Genomic DNA, 17,045 nt, shown 5'->3' with positions numbered 1-17,045 from the left:
GCTGTTCATCATGTTAAGGCCAAAACATGCAAACTTTTCTTCTTTTTTTATAAATGATTTATACGGATTTGGGAACATAAATGATTTATAAATGATTTATACGGATTTGGAAATGTTAATACATTAACTTGTATCTGAGGGCAAATATCTTGATGGGTAGTTTACAGTGATGAATTTGAAACTTGTTCATGCTGTTTATCAAGTTATGGTTAAAGATGCATATTTTCTCTTTTTTATTCATGATTTATAGGGTTTTGAAAATTTCAAATTAAACAAACTGTGAGAAAAACACAAATAATTGATTCTGCTGTGAATAAGACAGAAGATCATGAAAAAAATATTTTACCTGTTTATGAAGTCAATTTTCTTAAAGTCAAATTTCTTGATGGACAGTTTATAACTTGATACTCAAAAAACAAATGACAGGTACACTGTCTAGTAGAACATAATGATGGGTAAGTATGGAGAGGAGACTTCTATCAGATGACAAGTTTTTAAAGTTTAAATGACGCGTGTAAGTGAAATAACAGTAATTAAAGCATAAAGTATCATATTTCTTGGCAAGTCAAAATAAAACAAAGTCCGCCAAGGACAATACCGCTAGTTTATCTGAAGAAAGTTCACCGCACAGTTAGGCTATCGCTATCATAATCTGACACAACACCTTTCTAACCAACAATTAAAAAGAAATTTCGTATCAAATGTCAACGAAACGTAAAGCCAGGCTTTTAAAACTCAGAGATTTTGTATTCAGGGTAGAATAGGTATGTACGCTGCATTCGGGCGGAAAGGGCTGATGCACAGAGAAATGTCGGAAAGGACAGTCAGACGATACCCTGAACAAAAGCGTATAAACTGTGTGTACAGTTACACCGTTTTGTGTTGTTTCTATCCGCATTATCAGTGATATAGTGGCCGGCAGTTTGGCCGGATATTATAATAGGTAGCGGGTACAAGACAAGGGTGAGGGATGCGACAGTTTTGTTAGACATTTTAACAGTTATGGGTACATCTCAAGTTAGGGGTGTGATAGACTAAAGATGATGAAACTATGTACAGTTTGGTTACGTTTGATTTGATAATTTTAACGTTGTATTAACAGCCAGGGTCATTTAAGGACGTGCCAAGTTTAGGAGATAAAGGAAAGCCAGAGTATTTAGCAACTGCCACACATGGGATTCAAACTGGCCATCCAGAGGTGGAGAGTTCACCCGGGTGGTAGCAAATGGGGACATATAACCTCTTGGCCACGTTGGCCCCCTAACCATACACTGAACAATCTTATTCTGTATTTGACATAATCACCATCGATGTCCCTTTGGTCCTCCCTTCTAACTCTCATCAATTCTTATTATTGTATAAGATATATGTTAGCAGATATGACAAGATATATTAATAGATAATATGTCATTTGTTGGATGGCCGGGTTTTACATCCTTTAAACAGCTTATGTCATTTATGGAGGTATGCAATTTATACAATTTTCTAAGAATCTATACAGGAAGGGAAATTAAAAACTAAAATACCAAAAAAACATTTGCTAACGTTTAAACCTTTAAATAGAAATATTTTAACATTAGAAATGAAATTCTTCATTTCCTTTTTAACCTGTCTGACATCATCATTTCTGCAAAATTTTCAGAGATATAGCAGTATGACACAGCTGGGGCAGATAATACAATTGATATACCACCACATAACGCTGAGAACTCAAAAACTTAAAGTGACAGCAGACACCATGGTGTAGACGATTCAAACATTATCAGGACCAAGACAAAAACGATATGGCCATCGCTATAAACCACAGCGGTGTCATTGCATGTCTGTGTAGTACAATAAGGTCCTAGCATTATGTTAGGGTTATAATGACTCGGCAATTACTCCATTTTGTCATCCTTACATAATTTCTATGATTGAGCTTCAACTAAATATTTTTTTGTCAATTTTGAATTTCTTTCTTTGTTATGTATGAATGAAGCTAGTCACCTCCTCAAGGATGTCTGGAACAACAGTTGTAATTATGAAATTAGATTTTCTTTTCTTTTCTACTTATTTTGACTAGTTTAGACTCCAATTCATTGTGACTTAGCATTTTATTAACAAACCTTTCCTTTTTCGCATTTGTAATTTTTTAGTGGAAATTTAAAATCTCAGGATATTGAGAATCATCAAGCAATAATCCTAGTACCATTTCTTTTTTCCTTTTTTTTTTTTTTTTCAAAAAGAAAATTTGGTATATTTATAATAATTTTCTCAAAATGATCAAAAAATTATTTCAAAAATTATGAAAACAAAACAACTAACAACAACAGAATTGCTTCTAATGAGCTTTTATTACAGACAGAAAATCACGCTAATTAGTTAATAAAATACAATTAGCCGTACAAGGCACCAAGATCGCAACATTTTCTCATTTGGGGATCTGTGCATGAGACAATGTCATGTGACATACTAGGGATGATTTGATTGGTCCATTGAATCACCTATCAAGGCAGTGCTGGAGATTCGAACAAACTACATAATCTTTAAATTAATTATGATATCATAAGGTTTTTAAATTCGATGATTAGGTGACAAGGGGAGATAACTCACCGGGGTAACCTGAGCAATCTGGTTGTGGTCACACCATAATTCCAGCAAACCGGTCAAGTTCCCAATGACATCTGGCTGTTAAAAGAAATTTACAAAAATATGTTAATACTGAAGTATAGAGATAAACTTTTGCGAATTTACTCTCATCATGAAGTTTGTGAAAGTAAATATCCCAGGAAAGAAAGCTTGTTTACAGTAAACATTCATTACTGTGTACATATATTAGATCCACACATAGCACAAACTACTTATATGATTTCCTAAAGATGCAAATTTGATTTTTTGAATCCAATTATATCCATATGATGTAAGACCTACGCTTGCTTTCATTATGTACACACTGTGCCATTTCTGAATCAATTATATGCTTTGAATTTCAGTCGCCATTTGTCAACAGAAATTTGAGCCTCTAACCTCACACATTGACGAGTAATCGGGTAGAAATGATTGCCGAGCTGTCCCAGATATTACACCCTTATACAGGATCATTAAACAAGATTCTAGCAGAAATATTCTTTGTTTATTGACATTTAATGACATGGAATCTTTAGAGAGCCCCCCACATATAAAATCATAAGGGGGCATAGAGAGCCCCCCACATATAAAATCATAAGGGGGCATTATTAGGTCAGACAGCGCTTGTCATTACAGTATATTGGAATTTGTCGTTGTCTGCAAGGACTGCGGTGTTTGACCCCGGTTGTTTGACAGTCCTAATCTAGTTTCTTGTCCTTTGACAAATGTCCCAAACAGCCGTAAACCTATATCCTTGTCCTCATCTACCTAACAAATCATTGTAGCCCTATCCTTATGACCCTGCCCTTGTTCCTTATGGTCCTATCCATGTGGTCCTATCCATGTTACTTATGGCCCTGCCCTTGTAGCCCTATCCTTGTGGCCCTGCCCTTGTTTCTTGTGGCCCCATCCTTGTGGCTCTGTCCTTGTGACCCTGCCCTTGTTCCTTGTGGCCCTATCCTTGTGACCCTGCCCTTGTTTCTTGTGGCTCTGTTCTTGTTCCTTGTGGCCCCATCCTTGTGGCCCTGCCCTTGTTCCTTGTGGCCCCATCCGTGTGACCCTGCCCTTGTTCCTTGTGGCTCTGTCCTTGTGGCCCTGCCCTTGTTCCTTGTGGCCCCATCCTTATGGCCGTCCTTGTTCCTTGTGGCCCTATCCTTGTAGCCCTGCCCTTGTGGCCCTATCCTTGTAGTCCTGTCCTTATCCCTATTTGTCTATAAAGGCCTTATCTGTAGTCCTAGCTGTGTGGCTCTATCCTTGGGTCCATGGCCTTTGTGGCCCTGTCCTTGTCCCTATTTGTCTATAAAGGCCTTATTCTCTAATCCTAGCTGTGTGGCCCTGCCCTTGTAGCCCTGTCCTTTTGTGGCCCTGCCCTTGTAGTCCTGTCCTTGCCCCTATTTGTCTCCATCACACCTCTGGTGTGATATTCAGCCCCAGTGATCCCCTTACATGTTATCTATATATACAAACCCCTGAGGTAGGAATACAAATCTACAGCCTGTCATATCACCCATTTGTCAAGTAGCATTATGTACAGACCAAAATTACCAAAGGCTAAAAGACTTTAAAATTTAATCCTTCTTTAATCCTTGAATCCCCTTAGCCCAGTATCATAATACGGATATCTGTGTGTATTTTAATACGATATCATTGTAAACTACAATAGGGACGTCTATAATTGTACAACGATATGACAGGAATTGTAACACTCTGATTGGAATCACGACTTATTTCAAAAGAACTTACGACTTGATAATCACTTAAACATATTTGTCATCTACAAGAATGCAAGATTTGGCACGTAGTTTTTTCCTTCTTTTAAATTCCCATGACACATTCATAACAAAGGAACGTATTGCGTTTGATCAAACAACTCCAGACTTTTTTTAGTATGAACTAAAACTGTTTGGTTAAACCTCACAAAAATCTGTCAACTTGTTTATCAAAAGTAACGATTATACACAAGCATCAGATAAAATTGCCAATTTCTTGTCAATTCACTTTGTTCTTTGAGGGGAGTTTGTACCGTAATTTGGGGAACGTACATAAAGAACAAGATTCTGTTTCATACCTGGGGCTAGACCTATCTAATTCGTAAACGCTGATGAGAATTTTGATACGTCCCATTCAGCTTGACATTTGACAGGAAATGTATCCACATACAAAGTTTTGTGTGACAGCTCTTCAAATGCTTTCTAAAACTTTTCAACATCTACACATTTCACAACCCATTGACATTGAATATCACAGCTTAAGTATATCCTAACCTACATAATATGCTAACACCCTCATATCCTCATAACCAAATAAGTAAACGTATTCATACACCAATACATGTCTCACAGAATCTGTCTATTGAAAAACCGCACATGCCAACATATGAAAAGTTCATTGGCACAACAGATAATTGGATAATTTTTTTTGTAAATTTCAATTTTCTATAAAATGAGTATGTGATTTAGGTGCATTTGTGTTTATCTTTAGACAGGTGCTCTGCTACGATCTCCGTTCATCTGTATGTAAATCAGGGTCGGACATATGGTTCATCTTGTTAACAATACCACATAAAGTTTCCGTATTTCTTCTTTATTTTCTACCTATGCATACAAACTGAATATTTTATCTGGCGGTCTGATATCATAGCATTGCGTTGGTCGGTGATCGGTGGCGGATGATCCTATCAGTATTTACCAGTAAATCAGCCTATTATTTATCATCCGAACATTCTTTACATTTACATCCTAGCTGCACCCTTCCAATTAAGACATGTCAAAATTCTCAATAGAATATTAAGATCAAATCCTGATTTAGAGAATATACATCCATTATCAATTCCAATCAAAAGAAACATTTTAAGTCCTCGCTCAAACTAATTAAATAACATACAAGAAAATCTGCAGGCTGCTTACAAATAAACACAATTATATAAAACTTGTTTCATATTGACGGCTGAGAACATCAGCAGTGACAACTCCACTTTTGAAAATTGTGTAATGCCTTACAATAGTTAATCAACAAGTCCATTACATTTTTTTCAGTGGCCAATCAATAAAATCCTAACATTTTTTTTCAGTGGCCAATCAGTAAAGTCATTTCATTTTGTTCAGGGGCCAATCAGAAAAGTCATTGTATTTTATTAAGTGGCCAATCAGAAAAGTCCTAACATTTTGTTCAGTGGCCAATCAATAAAATCCTAACATTTTGTTCAGTGGCCAATCAGTAAAGTCATTTCATTTTGTTCAGTTGCCAATCAGAAAAATCATTACATTTTATTAAGTGGCCAATCAGAAAAGTCCCAACATTTTGTTCAGAGACCAATCAACAATGTTATTTACACACTTATAAATCACCTACCAAGTCTGTGAACTCGTTGTGACCAATGTCCAGTCTCTCTAGGTTGGTAAGGCGCGAGAAAGACTTTGGAAGAGTCTTCAGATGATTTTCTCGAATCTCCAAAATTTTCAGACGAGATAGTCTACAAAGCAAAATTACCAGAGATATTAGATTTCTAGTAATGATGTGATAGGAATTTGACTTAGGTCTCATTAATGGTAGAGTCTGGTAGGGTCTTCAGGAGGATGATATTATTTATTTTCTAAGCAATATGACATTCATTTTTACCACCAATAATCAGAATGGCAGTATGCAATTCAATCTTTCATATTCAAAAGCAACTACAATTAAGCTACAGATTGATCTGTTTCAGAGCCTCTAAAACACTATATCAAAATTATTTCCTATAAACAACTTAACATGATTTTATTAGTCAATGACAGCTTCTTTCATCAACATTTTAACCTTTAATAATAACATTAACAATAAGAGTACCCAGAGAAAAACCATCGCCCTACAGTAAGTACCTGGCAACTGCCCTACATGCGAATTCATACTCAAAATCCAGAGGTGAAGGGTTAGTAGTGATTATGTTGGGACACATCAACCAATGGACTACTGCGGCCCCTTTTTTGGTACAATTTGATCCGAAATCAGGATGAGGTAACAAGCCTCTCCAATAGATCACAGGGCACACTTCGCTAATTTCTGGACACATTCATTATACATTCTGACTGATGATGGGATAATTTAACCAAACATTGTCACAGAGGGGACACTTCCTTTGAAGAAACGACAATAAACCCGACCAATTTGTGTATCAAGCCACCTTTAAAGACTCCAATACCCCGTAAGTGGGTTTATAACAAACACAGGGACGTCATCCACACACCCCTGGGGGAAACAATTACCCCACGCCCAGGTAAGGGGAGAAGTTTCTCTCCTTCTTTGATCTGAATTATAATACCGCTGATCTGAGGATCTGGTTATAGACCTGTACAGCTGACCACCAACAGGTTGTGTAGACATTGCACTAAAGATAAGAAATGGAGGGAGAGGGAGGGGAAGACAATGTATGTATAGTGCATGAGGTTTACAAACGAGTATTTCGGAGAACACTTACAAATTTTAACACTTTACCTGAATATTTGACCACCAACAAGCTTGTAGACATTGCACATTACACAAGTTTGGGGGAGAGGGACTGACAATATATGTATAGTGCATGAGGGATAGACAAATTTTACAACTCTTCTGTTATCCATCACATGGATAATATTAAGTTTTCTACACCAAGGATCACCTTAGGTGGCCATGCCAACCAAACGAATAAGCTATCCAACTTTCTATCCTTATCTTTCTATTACAGAAAACAAAAATACCAAGCTACTCACAGTGATTTATACTGTAAATCAACTTATATTTTGTGCCATTAACATTGCAGGCAATTAGAATTTCGGAAAATAAAATTTAACTAAAAGTTCAATACAGTTTTTTTTAATGTATTAATTATGAAATTAAATCGTTGAACTATTAAGAACTATTAAGCATGAACAAGCATAATTAAGTTGTTGTAAAAATAAGTAGATTTTCAATATATCTTAGACATTAGGTTTCTTCTTTATTTTTTTCATAAATATATTTTTCTACAAAAGTATTCTATGCAAAGGATAAAACTACAACGGCATTTCATGGTGGGGTATTTTAAGCCAGGTTACCAGTATATTGCAGGTAAACAACACCTATTAATCAGTGCATCACCACAGAAAACGTCGGGAAAGGAATTTTATCTTTATGTATAAGTATTTAGTGAGAGGATGGGATTGTTTTTGACAATTCACACTTCAGGTGGAACATACACATTAGTGTCTACATGATCAGTAACTCGGAGTGACAAAAATGTCTGTTTAAAAAAAAGTTTGATCTCATTTCCAATTTGTCATCTTTTAGGAATATCTTAGTAGTATTTGATTTTCAATTGTGCAACTCATGCTGACTGGTATTAACTCATTCACCCCTATAGACACATTTGGACTCATCTATTTCAATTGTTAGAGCAGTTTATCATTAATTTGCAGGGGTGCATGGTATATTAAATAAATGGCGTAATCCTGGATTATTAATTCTGGAATGATTTTCGTTTATTACGTTACACAAGTATTCATGATTACTACAGGCCCCACATGAAGATGCACGTACATTCAAACATTCCAATGCTTAAGCCATAATCAAGGGAAAATATTTATTAAGACACTAGGTAGGCGAAATATTCAGACAATAGACAAGATCCTGGGAGGTACATGTAGTCAAAAATTAGAAATTCAGGCCCCCATTAATTTTGACCTTTATTTCTTCTGTGGATGGTCTTATTTGCAATGAAATACAGTATGTTTCTTTTTAATTTGTCTTCATGTGATTAAGCTGAAAGATGTAGCTGGCAGGACATCCAACAAAGTTGTGATTAACATACATCGCCATCACCACTATAAAGTTTGTAGTGTTGTCACTCTGTACCATACTAATAAAGATAACTAGTAAGAACCTAATAATGGTCATGATAGACCATCACCACCACTCTCTTTGGTTATTTGAATCAAATAACTTATATAGCAGATTCTACATGTACAGGTATATGTAGAATGTGTAACACCTCAGATACATTGTACTGGTGAAGGGTTACCTTATTAAGATAGATGGGGCCTGGATAAGTCAGTGTGCATTTTTTATACAATTGTTTGGCTTAGGTTCCTAGGAGGTACTGGTATAGAAAAGAAGTAATGATATAGATTGATGGAAGGACGAGGTTTTATATTTACCTGCCAAAATTCCCCGGGAGGTAGTCGAGGAAGGTGTCATTTAGAAACAGCTGAGTAAGGTTGAGGAGCTGTGTAAAACCATCTGGCAACCTGTAAATATATAAAATAATAAACATGTTAGATTTTCTGAAATTTCTAAAGAATTTTATCATAATATAATTTAATACAGTCATTATCTGTCTATAAAAACCACTAAAGGGACAAAGAAATAGCTTTAAAGCTATTTTGTATGTGGTCTTTATATACAGGTAATATTTGGCCTTTTTATGCAGGTGGTCTTTATATAAAGGTGATGGCTAATACAGGTTTTACTGTATAATGTATAAAAGACAATCAAAATATTTTAAAATCATTTGAAGACAATACAAATAAACAATTTAATGGATGCTTCTGTCATCTAAAGATATATTAAGATTGTCATAATTCAACACAGCTAATGTAAAATCAGGTCTTTTGAATTAAGGCCTGCTTGTTGTAGCTGATGGCTAGCTCAATAAACAGATATAGAGCAACAGGATTAATGTAGAGTGACCCTTAAGGATAACAAAGCCTTTTAATTGGCCCAAAGACATAACTGCTAGCACATCAAAGGCATGCCTAATGTTTAATTCTCCAATGTGTAACATTTACTTTATTTATTCATCAACACAAGAGGTACATGGTAGCTTAACTTTTGTTGATATTTATACTTATTTGCAAACAAAACTGTAAACAACCCTAAAAGGTGAGCTGAAAGTTTACCAACAGCATGTTTACCCATGTGTATTTAATTGTCACTGTTCCAATAGCATAGCACCACTGTGGGAATTTTAATTGGATCACCTTGTAAGTTAAGACTGAAACCCAGTTGTGAAAATACCACCTAGACTTTCTACACCTCTGGATTAAATATCCAATGGCCTGACAGACCTTTTAACATCCACACACCAAATTTTTATACTGCCACATCTGAAGACAGTTTGGTCATTTCCAGACATTGTCACTTTTAGCATTGGCATTTTATGTGTTTTAACATTTTAATAGCAAGCAACGATTTTTTCACATGATTTTTTGAAACGTAGCCAAAAATGGTCTTGCAAACCAATTTTCCTTGTGAATCATTTACTACATATCTTTTCAAGCTATCAATGATTAGTTAATCTGTAATGTACAACAGATTTGCATTTACGACAAGAACGTTCCGACAATGGCTTTATATATACTCAATGAATCGATATTGTCTGGGAATCTGTATACTTCACTAAATCTAATTTATATAACGGATAAAAATCTGTTCATACAGGAAGCAGGAGAATGCACATATTGCACACCGTACATGCACACAGAGATTATCAGTATTCATGTGCGAGTTGTAGCCAATAACACACGTTGAAGATTGTATTATTGAACCATGAATGCATTAAAGAGAAAACCAAAAGATGGTGTAAAGATAATTCTTCAGAGACAGGCTCCTAAGTCTTTGTGAAGCTTTCCCGTCAAATTTAACGGCAATATCTGCAGATTTTCCTCGCAGATTTTCCACGACTTTATCAACGAGATAATCGCTATGGTGCACACCTGGCTCAGGTGAGACAGAATCAAATCAATATGGACCCTAATTATGCCTGATCAGTCCCAGAACGTACATAATGCTCCCACAAACTTGAGTTAATGTGAAATCACTCCAGCCGTCAATACGGCTCCAAGGACCATACATAATTAATCTACCATTGCTACAGATTAAAAACTTCAATTTATAACCAGTTAATTTACAGACAATAATGCTGACCTACCTCACAAGTTCACATAAGTCAGGATGAAAAGTTTTCATAGTCTTTCTACTCTATAAAACATCTAATAAAATAAAATATATCCCACCGAAAGATAGATTTCAATTATCTCAAACAATACCATCTAAACTCTGGTATTTTAAATTCTCACATTAAATCATTCAATCAAGGATCTCTTTGATCTCAAGAAATAGGTGCTAAGTGTTAACTGACCGTAGAACTGGACATGACCGGTGGGTCACCAGCTATAATTCTGATGACCATGGTTTGTTATTCAGATTAAATGTAGACTATTATGGTGCCCATTCTATACATGGACCCGGCTTTCTCCACATGTACCTGCAATCTACCTTTACAATCGACATCTCTAGACTTAAGCCGTAAATTGCTTCCACCTTCTTAATATGAAAATTATTGACCAAATAAATTGACAGCTGATAAGAGGACAGTCCAGTAGATACTTTGATCTGGGGGACTGTTTTGTAGAAAACCATCATAGCCATCAGACCTGTCAGTGATTTACTGGGGATGAGATCTAGGCAACACAAACATGGAGATGTAAAGCTACACTATCTGGAGGCTGGATGTTTTACAATCAAAACAGTTGTAGGCTGTTAGAATGATAACAATGCCTTTGAAGCCAAAAGCAATTCCAACTTTCACAATTCAATAGAAAATATACTTTTTTACACCACAAAATGTTCAATACAGTATTGTATATGAAAAATTTGGTTTTAGTTTGTCAGTTCAGTCAGTAAAGAGGGTGTCCCTTAAAACTGTGGTATTTTGAGAGTTATAGGAAATTTACACATGACAGTCATCAATATATCATGGAAATGTAAAAACAAGATGTTTATCTGTTTAACTGTCTGTGTCCCACAACGAAATCTAACAATGAATGAAAACCTCAATTACAATCACAGATATTACACAAGAAGAATAGGAGGGTGTGTGGGGGTTGGGGACAGACCTGAATTACAGGCACCCTCATGATCTCCAGCTGTCAAACAACTTCCCCCTCCCTTCCCCACCTACTCGCTGTCAAACACCATCCCCCTCCTTTCCCACCTACTCGCCATTTGTCTGTTACCTTATTCAATCAAGACACTAACACCGAGACATTATTTGTAAGCAAGCTGTCTCCACAGTCTAGAAAAGAAAGTGAACAGATAAATTCTGATAAATTGAAACATTGTGAACTCAAACAACACTTGACTGTATAAAGCACTGAATTCCAAAGGTGAGGGCATCCTTCGTCTACCAGTTATAAATAGACACATGCACCGATGCACCATCGTGATATCTTATTAGCATTGCAACCTACGACCTTCTGCTGGTTACGATGGTAAACATTGATTAATAATGTAATCATTATATCCAAATACATTTTATCAAAACGGGGAAAATTGACAGACATTGAATAAAAATATCTTAAGTTGATTATTACACTCTTTTTTGTTTATTAATTCATTTGAAAATTGTGCTGACAGAATATGTTTGGTAAATAAAAAATTGAATTCCTTGCATGAAATACCTGCCATTCACATTAGACGGACAGAATGGAATGGAAACATTAAGATCGCTATCACACTAACATAATTGTAAGGGCAAGTGTTCAAACCAATTAACATTATAAAATATCAGGACAATTTTTCCGTCCAAAATGGCAACTGACACTAGCCTATAGAAATTGTCCAACAAACCTCACATTTAACAGGGACCAGCCGTGCCTTACAAATCAGGGTAATTTTCTCAGGTAATGGTGTACAAAGATGTGCTGGTTTAGATTTGGTCCCCTATCATAATTGATTGATTTCTGAATGGTAGAGATTGACACACGTTCAGTCTACGCTACGGACAAATAGAACCTACAAAATGGCCGCCTCGTCTCCATAAGGTTTTGTTGGCATTATGAATGCCGATAACAAAACACCGGAATTACATTTTCAGTGGCGAAAAACGTTTAATTTCCTGAATAGAACGGAGAGAAAAAGCAATAAAAAATAGCCAATGAATATATGAGCATATCGGAGGGATAAAGCCCTGCTTATGTAGCTTGGCTGTGATTATCTATATGTACCAACAATATACGCCCCTCCGCTCCACGACTGCCATTCTTAAGTCAAACCAGAAATCATACAATACTACTACAAACTGTTCATGTCACTTTAAATAGCTTCTGTAATTTTCCTGAAAAGCGCGGTCTTTACATTTTTTTTTTTTACTTGTAACAAAAGATGTAATTTCCCTGATCAAACAGAACCGAATTTAGAAGAATGGCCAAAGCACTAAAAAACCATGTAAAAATACCAACATCCCAGTCTCATTATCTCTGCTACATTCTTCAGAAAACAATATTGAAATATCTATAGAAGTCATTTTTATACAGTGTCGATCGGTATAATTGACACTGTGGCAAATTCCTGGGAAAATTTACTGGTGAACTTTATTATGTTATGCATTCTTAATGATATTACCGCCGCGCGCTAATAATGTAGCCTCATCAGGCTGTAAAAGATAACTATTACAGAAAGTAACTGGAGGAATTACATTTTTTTTAATTTCTAATTTCTTCTGTGCTTCAAACAAGGAAAACTACGTGTTTTATGATCTGCTTTCTGCTTTAAATTGTCTTGATAGCCAAGTGGTCTTTTATATGCAGGTAAAGTTGTGTTAAAGTTTGGACCCTAAAAAGTGGTCTTATTAAGCAGTAGGTTTTTATACAGAGGCAGTCATTAAGGCAGGTTTTACTGTACATCAAAATTTAATGCTAAATTTCAAATAGAGATTTAGCTGAAATATGTTTAATTGTGAAAATAATTGCAATTTACCAATATTGAACAGTATTACTATTATCTATATCTTCCCAAAATAGGAAGGTGTGACTACTTGTTGATTGGTAAGTGAGTGATAACGATGTATGTAAATGGCTTCAAGTAAATCTGTTAATTATCTGTTAAAAGGATGCGAGAATTAGTTTTTTTTTGTTCAGAGATTTAATGTCCCCACATTTAAACTGCTACGGGTGACCAGCGGCGACGGGTCATAACGGAGAAGGGATTCGGCAGCCTACAGGACCCGACTTGTGGGGGAACATTACAAAGACACTGTCACCGAGATAATACATAGGTATCGGCCCAGGGTGGGACAAGTCACAAGTCTGGGGCCAAATCACATTACTTTAAGGCTACAAAGTCAAATAATGAGGTGTCGCAGCCGGCCTCAACCGTCATTATACCCTTTTATCCCAATAGGTCTTCCGCTAATAGTTTTGTATTGCTTGATTTCAATGCCTAACTTGTCGTTCGGGCGGATCTTTATTTTGGGTCGAAATCTTGTCTAAGTAAATAGATTTGAGGGTTTGAGTGGGTTTTGTTCGTAGACGAATTTCAATTGCAAATATGTTTTGTTCAGGTCAGGCACCAACTGCCTAGCCCAATGTTGAATGCTTGGTGAATACGCCGGCTATCTGCTGACGAATTTAAGTTATTTAACACAAGGTTCCACCATATCGTACTGACCTGATACTGCCCTCTATTGTCAACAAGACAAATCGTATACAATATATCAGTACAGAGCAACAGAATAGCATTTCTCGTCCTAGATCAAGATCAAACAAATTTCTTTGACCCCATAAACATCTTACAAACAAAATGACGTGTAGCAAAGCGAATATGTATTCAATACAGATGATCGATGCATTCATGATTGTGGACATTAAAGTACATTGACCCAAAAAACATTCAATAATTCAAATAAACCATTGAACATTACAATTACATTCTGATGCCAATAAATATTGGGAAGAACTCTAAATATTGAGAAAAGAATCAAAATTCCTTGATGCAGCAATCATATATGAAATTTTTGATCAAATGAAAAATCCACAAACACACAGAAATATTGTTTGGTTTTATCGGTATATCATCACAAACATCTCTTCACAGAAATCACAGTGCTCTCAGTACTATGGTCAGTCGGGATCTTTTCAAGGACTATTTATTTTTCAATGACCTCGTCATGGTTTGTTTGAAGTACAAATATCTTGTATAAATTAGACCCTTTATGTATTTGATATATACAAATATAAACAAACAACTTTTAACCAAACACTTGTACAATACGTTTCTGTCTACTCAGGCTTCAGGCACATCGTCAACATGCCTTAATTCATCGTAAAATAACCTTACCTAAAACCCTAAAGTAATTTAATTAAAGTAGAGAGTGTATTAAATAAAGGTTGGAACACCATCTCAAAATGAATTGAATACCAATTATAATTAGTTGAGTCTATAACGAGTTATACAATGAATTAAATATTGTCGCTTTCCCAGGATGTTTGCTGGATTTGAGTCGGCAAACACGCGAACAGGAAAGTCTTATTTATTTTGCTCAACTTGTTTATTGACAGTTCGTTTTCAACACATGTCCCCGATAATTTGTGTCCCTGACAACTCATGTACCGAACAACTCTTGTCTCAAACCAACTCTTGTCCTCGTCAGCTCTTCCTATCAACTTGTGTATCTGACAATTTGTATCCCTATCAACTGTTCCCCACCAAGATGTGTTCCAAGCAACTGTTGTCCCTGTCAACTTGAGTATCTGAAAGTTTGTGTCCTCATCAATACATGTGTCTCGTGTCTGAAGCAGCTCTTGTTCCCATCAACTCAGGTACCCAACAACTCATGTCCATGACAACTTGTGTCCCCTAGACAGGCCTCCAATGTGTCCCAACAAATTGTGTCCCCGACATCTTGTGCCCCTGACAACTCGTTTCCCTTACAACTTGTGTCCCCTAGGCCTCCAATGTGTCCCAGCAAATTGCGTCCCTGACAACTTGTGTACCCTATGCCTCCAATGTATCCTAGCAAATTGTTTCCCTGACAAAGTGTGCCCCTGACAATTCTTTTCCCTGACAACTTGTGTCCCCCACAACTCGTGTACCTTAAGCTTATTCCACTTTACCTTCGGATCATACTAAATTTTTTTGAAACATTTTATTTATGTGCTCAGCTAGTCTGCAATAAGTGGGCGACAATTTGACTGTAGCTAAGAGTCGGAAAGAAGACAGGATGTATAAGTGTAAGATAGTAAAACTCTCAAACGTAGTTTTTAAACACTACTTGGTCAATTCTGGTATTTGCACATTTAAAATTCTGTGCTCTTTACAGTACACATAACACTTAAACAAACAGGTACCTGCACTTTTCACTTCAGATAAAAAAAAATTAAATATTTTGTTTATCTAGTCAGGAAGGTTGCAATTTCACCTGTCAATATTTGTTTCCAATCATCTAATCTAGTCGGATGTCTAGATTTAATAAGGTTTAATGGACTTTTTACAGCCGGAATAAACCACACACCAGAAAATTGTAAATTGGCCTCCACTGTAAGTGATATGACTTGGAACATAACAGTTTGTCTGGAGAAAGAGATCACACGAGATACCCTGATACCATGAAATTACCAATGTTTATGTACGTTATCAAGATTTACTTTGAAAAGTACAACACAGCAATATACAATTGTAATTTATGTGCATTAATGAAACTCGATAACCTACTCAGGTGAAAAAATCTACAATTCTGATATTTTATCGCGATATTTTCATTTCAAACTACACAGCTTTGATGTAGATCGGTTTTTTCCATTGAATGAAAGGAACCTGAATTCAGCACACATGAAATATTTCACTGTCCCTCAAATCTATCTGGTTATAGGACTACATAGCTATCTTTGATCATCTTTCTCTTCAATAAAAAGTTTTACAAGTTTTATAATATTTTGCGTTTCATTAATCAATATGACGTATAGACATAAAATCTTTTCAGCAGTCTAACTTCAGACCAAAGATATTTATTTCAATAAGTTAATAAATTTCAATTCTGATATTGCAAACATAATTAATTTCACAGGATGTGAACGTAGTCATTTTGATTGATAATCTACACAAAGGAATTTTTATCTGGGATTGATGTACCAAATGTTCCTCCCCTTTTTTATGCCCTTGCCATGAAATAAGAAACTTTTAATGTTATCCCTGTTCAGTCCTGTATCATACTGTCCCACTTTGATATATATATGGAATAGAAGTGGGGGGATTTTCGAAAGTTCCACTACCATATGTATACATTATATAACAGGTCTGAGGAAGATGTTATTGTATTCACGTATATCCAGCATATTGAAGCAAAATTTTCCCCAGCAACCATTTGATAACACCTTAATTACTATAAATTAACAATGCTCTGGTTATAACACATCGGCAGATAGTTTGAACACACAAATTTTTAACAAGATTGAATAAACTGCCACTACAGAAAACTGCTATCAGAATCTCAGAGAAAAATTAGTGAACCCTCTTTAAGCTGGAGTATCTGGAGATATTTCTGAGATATATAACTATAATAAAGTATTCACATGTGAAAACTCTGCGATACACTTGTTATATACTATTGTCACATGACAATAAGTTCAAAAAGTTTTTATCAAGATTCAGAAAAATGAATATTCATAAAGATT

General features: G+C 35.7%; 1 protein-coding gene across 7 annotated transcripts in view; it reads right to left on the bottom strand.

The window, feature by feature from the left end:
• The window catches only part of LOC138325114 (erbin-like), a 72,399-nt gene that overhangs the window by 28,405 nt on the left and 26,949 nt on the right, over positions 1-17,045 (bottom strand). For all 7 annotated transcript variants that reach the window (XM_069270552.1, XM_069270550.1, XM_069270556.1 and 4 more), the window contains exons 5-7: positions 8,754-8,843; positions 5,959-6,079; positions 2,593-2,667 (exon numbers count right to left, since the gene is read on the bottom strand). In XM_069270552.1, the coding sequence (XP_069126653.1) occupies positions 2,593-2,667; positions 5,959-6,079; positions 8,754-8,843 (286 nt within the window). The remainder of the gene's footprint in view (positions 1-2,592; positions 2,668-5,958; positions 6,080-8,753; positions 8,844-17,045) is intronic.

This window comes from Argopecten irradians, chromosome 6 (genome assembly GCF_041381155.1).
Source record: "Argopecten irradians isolate NY chromosome 6, Ai_NY, whole genome shotgun sequence".
NCBI lineage: Eukaryota > Metazoa > Mollusca > Bivalvia > Pectinida > Pectinidae > Argopecten > Argopecten irradians.
This window is presented reverse-complemented; position numbering and strand designations above follow the sequence as displayed.